The sequence below is a fragment of the Temnothorax longispinosus genome, chromosome 7 (assembly GCF_030848805.1).
Source record: "Temnothorax longispinosus isolate EJ_2023e chromosome 7, Tlon_JGU_v1, whole genome shotgun sequence".
NCBI lineage: Eukaryota > Metazoa > Arthropoda > Insecta > Hymenoptera > Formicidae > Temnothorax > Temnothorax longispinosus.
The window spans coordinates 5,660,168-5,668,474 of NC_092364.1; the positions used below are offsets into that span (position 1 = coordinate 5,660,168).

At 31.6% G+C, this 8,307-nt stretch overlaps 1 protein-coding gene across 1 annotated transcript; it reads right to left on the reverse strand.

Annotated features, from left to right (window-relative positions):
• Positions 1 to 957: 957 nt before the first annotated feature.
• Positions 958 to 4,571, reverse strand: LOC139816032 (juvenile hormone acid O-methyltransferase-like). Its single transcript, XM_071783320.1, has 5 exons — positions 4,370 to 4,571; positions 4,112 to 4,283; positions 2,263 to 2,395; positions 1,963 to 2,110; positions 958 to 1,139 (listed from the first exon to the last, which is right to left on the reverse strand). Exons 1-5 carry the CDS (start codon positions 4,554 to 4,556, stop codon positions 958 to 960), a joined length of 822 nt encoding a protein of 273 aa, XP_071639421.1. The 5' UTR covers positions 4,557 to 4,571.
• Positions 4,572 to 8,307: the final 3,736 nt, after the last annotated feature.

Sequence of the window (8,307 nt, forward strand, 5' to 3'; positions counted from 1 at the left end):
GTTTTCTCGAAATATTGTTGGAAACTGCGATAGTTTAACGTGTAACGTCTGATATTATAATAAACATCTCACACAGCAGCCATATCAAAAAGATGTTTAGACGATATCCCGAAGATATCCTATCGCCTAAATATATCTTCGGGATATCTTTTAGACGTCTTTTTGATATGCATGCTGTGTGGGATGAGACTTAAGTTAAGCTAGAGAGTATACCAAGTATCACATACCTAAATGTCACGTAAGTATTATATATAAATTCGTGATCAAGAACTCGTCATACATTGAGAAAGCATTTCGTGTCAAACATAATATTTGGCAAAGTAACGATTAAGATTTAAACCATCTGGACCCGCAGTATTGGTCGTTCTTTTTCTTGTACATTATTTTACTTATATATAACAATCTACGCATATAATTAAGTATATTTTTTATTAAAATGTATGTTTATATAATTAAAGTAATTATTTTAAAGTATAAATTTACAATTAATTTTGCAATCCTTTTCTGATAAGATCATCTTCCAAGAGGCACGGTATATAGTGTCTCACCCCAAGTATATGCGCAGCGAGACCGCACCGTGTATCTTTACGGCCTTGACGCAATTTTAATTTACATAAATCTTTATATTAGTTATTATAATTTTTTATTCATAAATAAGTTCTATTGTACATAATTACTGACAATAAAAAATGTCCTTTCTAAGAAACTGGTATTATCCACGGTATGTAATTATTTTATCTGCTGGAAGTAATTTGATTTCAGATGCATATAATCAATTTAGATAAAAGATGTGGAATAAATGATTAACTATTTATTAATTAATAATTATTTATTAATCATAGTATATCTGATTATACAAGTATCTGATGATACAAGAACTATAGTGCTACAAAAATTCTATCTTTTAGTTTTTTTATTATATAACTGCATATATGTTTACGCAATTATTATAGATCATTATATCTTTTGTGCGTAAACTACTAATACTTTATATAAATCTAATGTAAGTTTTTGATTATTATATATTGATTTATAGTTAATTTTTCTTTTTAGAAATTCACATGTAAGTGTATTCTTGAATTCTTCCATCAGATCTTGTGGCATGTCTTCAAGAAATGTTAAGATGGATATTAACGAGTCTGTTAAAAAATTATACGCATGATTATTAAATTAACGTATGTATAATTTATAATAATATTAATGTTACATTATAATTTTAATAAATAAAATAGCAAAAAGGAAATTCTTCAAAGTATTAATAATCTTATAACGTAAAATTATTACTTCTTGCATATTTTTATAGTCCAGTCGGCACGTCGTTAAAAATGACAAATAAATCAACTAATTAGGACAAAGCTGCAAAAAATTTTAATCTCTTTATTTGGGTGTCAGTAATGACATACTAAGTTTTCGACCTCCCCCGTGGTGTGTTTCGGCCGCCATCTTGAAAGAAAGGGGTACAAAATCTGTTTTTCACGAATATCTTGGTTTCTATTAGACCTACAGGGGACGCCACATAAAAAAACGCGCCACTAACTCTACCGCAAAGTGGTAAGGAAACGAGTTCAAAAGTATACTACAGCCTCTGAGAAGTGAGATACGGCGAGATAAAGTCGCTGAAACCGTTTGTTACAAAAAGTATCCTACTTTTCCCGGCTGTAGCGCCAAAACTATTGGTCGTAGGAAAAAAAACTATACTTCCTTTTTGTAGAGAATTTAATTCCCTACAATATTGCATTAAACTATTTTAACCTAAGTCTAATGGAAACCGAGATATTCGCGAAAAACCGATTTTTCACTCCTTTCTTCCAAGATGGCGGCCGAAGCACACCACGGGGGAGGTCAAAAACTTAGTATGTCATTACTGACACCCAAACAAAGCGAATAAAATTTTGTTGCAGCTTTATCCTAATTAGTCAATTTTCAAATGTACTTGCCGACTGGACTATTAATATAACTTACTTAAATACTGTCTCGAGTTTTCTTCAGAATAGCTCCTCTCCCGAAGACTGCAATGGTGAATTGTAAATCCGACACTTTGAAGTAATTCTTTTAAGTCTTTGCGAGCATTGTTCGAATCTTGAAACGGATAAATGTTTTTTATCTTATCCTATATAAACATAAAAATAATAATTAACAATTTATAGTGCAAAAATTAATTAGGTAATAAAACATATAATAAAAACATAATTTAAACACATAATAAAAATAAATAATAAGAAAGCAAATCAAATATTAATTAAAATTTAATAATATATATACCGGTATATATTGTGTAAAGCGGATGTCCCGCTCCAAAATTCTGAGAACTTCACACGAATCATGAGATGCTGCTATATACAAAAGTATAGTTCCATTGGATCGTAGCATTTGATATATATTTTTAAAGGCTTGTCTGTTAAATAAAACAAATAAATGTAAATAATTTTTTTAAAACATATTTTATTAAAATATTTGTCAATAGTATATTTTTTAAATGTATTTTTATATAAAACATGTGATATATTCATATATTTTTCACTCTTATGTGTATTGCTTGTTTTTCAAATTATGCTATTATATTATTATATATTATAGAAATGTGTGTGTGAAGAAGTATTATGAACATTATGAACAACAAAGACGTCAAAATGTAAAATAATATTGTGTGCATAAAGGAGGAGGGTCCCTAAGGCCTGTTTTCGGCACCCCTTCAAAATTGGACCAAAATGGCTGGAATCACTTCCTTATACCCTTGGAAGTAATATTTAGTCAATTCCAGCCTAAACGGAAGTATGTAGAGTGTATACTTCAAGTATACATGGTGCATCAGCGCGCCCGTATCAAGCATTTTTTTGGAAAACTAAGCGTTTTTGAGAAAAATGTTTCAGATAAAAGTTGTATGGTTTCAAGGGGGACATAAGATGGTGTCATTGGTTTGACCGTGGATAGTCATTTGAAGGTCACGTGAATGTCGATTTCAATATTTTATATAGAACCCCCTATTTTTTTACATATCTTTAATTGTAGCTTATTTCGAGAGCTTTCCAAAACACTCATAACTAAATCATTTTTCATTAAGTACTTTGCGAGTTATGAGGCTTCTTACAGATAGATTTGTAGAAACGTTACTTAAGGAGATCCGAGATTGAAATCATATTATTCATTCTTGTTGATTCTCCACACGTGAACAGTAAAATCGTAAACGTAATCTTCCTTTAAGAAGCCACGTAGAGTGGGGTGTTGGATTTACGTGAGTCCCCTTGCCTGTCACTTTTTGGGGTGCTAGATTAAAAAAGTGAGTCCCCTTGCCTCTCTCTTTTTGGGGTGCTTGATTAAGGTAAGTCCCCTTGCCTCTCACCTTTTGGGGTGCTTGTTAAGGTGAGTCCCCTTGCCTCTCACCTTTTGGGGTGCTTGATTAAGGTGAGTCCCCTTGCCTCTCACCTTTTGGGGTGCTTGTTAAGGTGAGTCCCCTTGCCTCTCACCTTTTGGGGTGCTTGATTAAGGTGAGTCCCCTTGCCTCTCACCTTTTGGGGTGCTTGGTTAAGGTGAGTCCCCTTGCCTCTCACCTTTTGGGGTGCTTGGTTAAGGTAAGTCCCCTTGCCTCTCACCTTTTGGGGTGCTTGATTAAGGTGAGTCCCCTTGCCTCTCACCTTTTGGGGTGCTTGGTTAAGGTGAGTCTGATGAAATGACTATCCAAGGTCAAACCAATGACACCATCTTATGTCCCCCTTGAAACCATACAACTTTTATCTGAAACATTTTTCTCAATAACGCTTAGTTTTCCAAAAAATGCTTGATACGGGCGCGCTGATGCACCATGTATACTTGAAGTATACACTCTAAATACTTCCGTTTAGGCTGGAATTGACTAAATATTACTTCCAAGGGTATAAGGAAGTGATTCCAGCCATTTTGGCCCAATTTTGAAGGGGTGCCGAAAACAGGCCTTAGGGACCCTCCTCCTTTAAAACACTTGTTTTATTCAAAAAGTGAAGCACACATGCACAATATGTTTGCAAGAAAAAATTAATTTACATTGTTTAAAAAGTTTAGTGATAAGGCTTATTTTATCAACAAGGGTTGAAATACATTTTAGTTTTAATTATATTTTATATAATATCTTGCTTACCGAATGTCATTGCACCAATGCAAAGAGTGAAACAAAAATATATGATTAAATTCAGAAATATATTTTTTAGGTAGATTTTTAGTTTGAATATCCAATACTTCGAAGTGGAGCCGTTTTTCGTCCTTAAATGTTTTATTCGCATATTTGATCATGCTGTCCGAAATATCCGTACCTTCACAAAACGCGAAATCAGAGAATTAAATAATTATTTATAATGTTGATTTGTCATTACATTTCTATAATTTACTATTCTTTTACCAATTATTTGTGCATCTAAGCTAAGATTTGGCAACAAAAAATCTTTTGTTATATCTCCAGGACCACAACCAATGTCCATACACTTTCCACGTACATCCTTTAAATCTTCACTAAACTCATCGATTATAGATAACATATTACACTTTTGTAGTTCGTCAGATGTAATGTAGCTTTTTGGACTTCCCATCTTTGACTTTCCCCACTTCAGCACTGTGGTTTTAATGTGCAATGTGCTGCGGTGATATCTGAGCAAGCTTATATACTCTACGGTATCAAGTGGGGATACCCATCAAGATCTTTGTGTTCCGGGAAATTAAGAACTCACGTCAAATAAAATCATATCTTTTTAAAATTCATTTTTTTTAAGTTATAAAAAAGGCATCAAGTACACGCGCCTGTCAGAACATTGTTGCATATGAAAAATACTGTCATACATAAAAATGATTGGACAAAATTATTGTATACTTAAAATCCTTGGAAGAAGCTATTGTGTATATTGAATTTAACTCTTTGCAAAAAAACTGTTGAATATTCTATCTATACAAAGGTTTCAGAATATTAGAAAATAACATCAAGTAGGAATAAATCTTTGAAAAAAGCTGTTGTATATTTTACCTTCACAAAATTATGTTACCTAATTCAACTCAAGTAACATGTATTAAAAAAAAAAAGTGAAATCTTTAAATTAAATTGCGCCAATTGCAAAGAGAATATGTATATTGCTTTAAAAAATAATTGATGTGCAACTACTTTTAAAAAATAAAACCCAAGTGGTATCTTTGTGTTCCTATTCAAGGGTCTTCCTATTCCAACTCAAGTGGTAATAGCTTCTTAATTCTCCTTAACAAATTTTTAATATTACAAAGAATCAGTTTAATTACAAAGAATTAAAGAAATAACAGTATAAAATAAAAATATTTAATTAAAATATTTAATTAAAATAAATACATTTTTCTTGTAAAAAAACTTGGCGCTGCTTTTTTACTCTTGTCGCATTCTTCCTTAAATTATGTTTGTCTTTTATTCAATCAAAAATTTTAGTACTAATGTTTAAATTTTAATGTTTACAAAGTCTAGCAGCGCTAAGTTTCTTTACAAGAAAATATATAACAACAAATTAAATTTTTATTGAATTAGCAAATTAATAATAATTAGTCACAAAAAATTATTATTTACATAAAAATTAATAATATTTAGGTAAAAGTGAAATATAGATTACTTAAAGAATTGGTAATTTGTCAGAGAAAAATTTCTAGTTCATAAAAGTTAGTATTTAGGTGAAAATGAATTAATTTCTTTTGCAAATTGGTAATTAGTAGAAATAAATTCTTTATTATTAAAATAATTAATAGTTTATAAAAAATAAATTACTATTTATTTGAAAATTAATAATTAGTGGAAAATAATTATTATTTTTTTCAATAATAAATAGACTAAATAGAATATTCGTAGTAGACGATGTTTTTTCCCCAAATAGTAACCCCCTAAAAAAATTTTTTTGAAAAAAAGGACCTTTTTTAGATAATTTTGTATGAGAGCTCCTTTTTTATTCTTTTATTTTAATTTTAATTTTTTCATATTAATTTATTCTTCATCGACACCATCCCCGAAAAATTAGACAAATTTTGGCACCGGTTTCCAAAAAATCGGTTCATTAATGAATGAGTAGTTCGCGATCAGATAGATCGAGACAGACAAACGTTAGAAAAATTTTGGAACCGGTTTTCCCTCCCCAAAAAAAACATTTTTGTTAAAAATGAAACCAATTGTTGCTATCCCCGAAAAATTAGATAAGTTTTGAGCCCGTTTTCAAGAAAATCGATTTATTTATGAAGAAATATTTTGCGGTCTATAAAATTTAAAAAAAATTGGGCACTGGTTTCAAGAAAATCAGTCCATTAATGAAAAATTAAACCCATCGACACCATTCCCGAAAAATTAGACAAATTTTGGCATCGGTTTCCAGAAAATCGATTCATTAATGAGTGAGTAGTTCGCAGTCAGACAGACAGACAAACACTAGAAAAATTTTGGAACCGGTTTCTCAAAAAATCGGTAATGATGCGGTTCTCAAAATATGTCTACGATCTAACAATAAGTTAAAGTATCATGAGATAGTACACCAAATTTGGTTGTTCTAATTTAAAAACTGTAGATTTGATAGCGGATACATATACATACATTTATTTATATAATATAGAAGATATAGATATTGCTTCTTTTTTTTATTATTCACTTGTACATTCTCATGTTCGGGAAGTCTCTCGGTTATCCATCAAACCTTCCATCCCTCTAACTCCTTTTGACTCTTTCTTTTTCTCTATTACTTCTGGGATAGCTGATTTATCGGCAAACTCGGAGTAATCTCTTTTCTCTATTACTTCTGGGTTAGCTGATTTATCGGCGGACTCGGAGTAATCTCTTATCTCATGCCTCAGTAAAATCCAACATAATAGTTATTTTAAATTAAATGTAATATAAAATTGGGTGTGTAACACGTGTGTTAAGTTGGAAATTGGACGTGCGGAGTGGACGCACAAGCTGAAGGCAAGTCCGTCCAATTTCCAACACCGCACGTCCAATTTCCAACTTACAGCACTTGTTACACAAATAACTATTATGCAACAGGCATGGAAAGTGCCCCATTACGCACGCTACGCGTGCGTGATAGTCCACTTTCCAGGCACTTGCAACATAAAATAGGGTGTGTAAGCCGTGCGTAAAGATGAAAATTCCCGGGTGCGGAGTTTACGCACGAACCGAAGGCGAGTTATTAATACATAAATATATATCCTTGAAAAAATTGCGCAGATAATTATTTTTGACTCAGGCGGCCTGCAATTGTGTGTTTATTAATGACTAACGCAATCGACGTAGCCTGTGTTATAAATAAATATCCATTAACATTGCGCATCACTGTGCAAGTTTTTATGTACTTAGACAATTGTTCTTTCTCATAAGATCGGTGATCTCATAAATTTCCTAACCATTATAGAAAAAAAACGGAGTTTATTAGATGTCCTTCTCTCGATTAAAATAATTTTCATAACTGTAGAAAGGAATAATAAAGTATAAAAGAAAAACGTGTATAAAATTCAAACAATATTCGAGTTCAGCATTTCTTTTATATTCGATTTCTATAGGAACCTTCGTTTACCACATAATTGTGAAAGAAGAGTTGCTTTTGTTTCTAAAGTTCCTTTCTAGATCACGATCAGATTACCCAAGATTTTATGTCAACAATGCCAGCGAGAGCGTTAAGCGTTTCTTTCTGGAGTCATGACAGGAGGTATACGATTGAAAACCAGGATCGTGCTTATCTGGAGTAATTCGATTTACCGCCTGAATGCTTCCTTGATTTTGTACTTATAATCAAGTTACAAATAATGTCGCTTTAAACGGCGACGCCGTAATTTTGCCTTCCGGATGCTCCTATGCCTCTTCAATTTTACAATATCGTTTTCTTATATAACGCAATCTGTGATGCCGTTACCTTGAAAGACGTTAATTAAGAACAGTAAAATACATTTCGACAACAGCTCATTTAAAATAATGAACTGATATATCAAGTATAGTAAAACGACGAATTATAAGCTTACATATCATAGTAATTTATTAAACAATAATTAGAAAAACGCTCTCAAGATATACAATCAGTATAATTAAGATAAGGCAAATAAGAGCAACACGCTGTTATTAAAACACAATAAATTCTTTACAGTATTTTAGATGTTTATTAGCATCAATTAATCGGTGAGGGATAGGGGATTTTAATGCTCCAACGAAAACTGTGTTTTAAAGTCTAACAAAAAATCGGCGCGCAGTTGAGTAAGCTGGAAAAATTTGTGTATTTGGAAATACACAAAAAATTTATTATTTCATATCTCTCGCTTTAATAATGGTGTTGCCCTCATTTACCTTATCTTAATTATATTGAT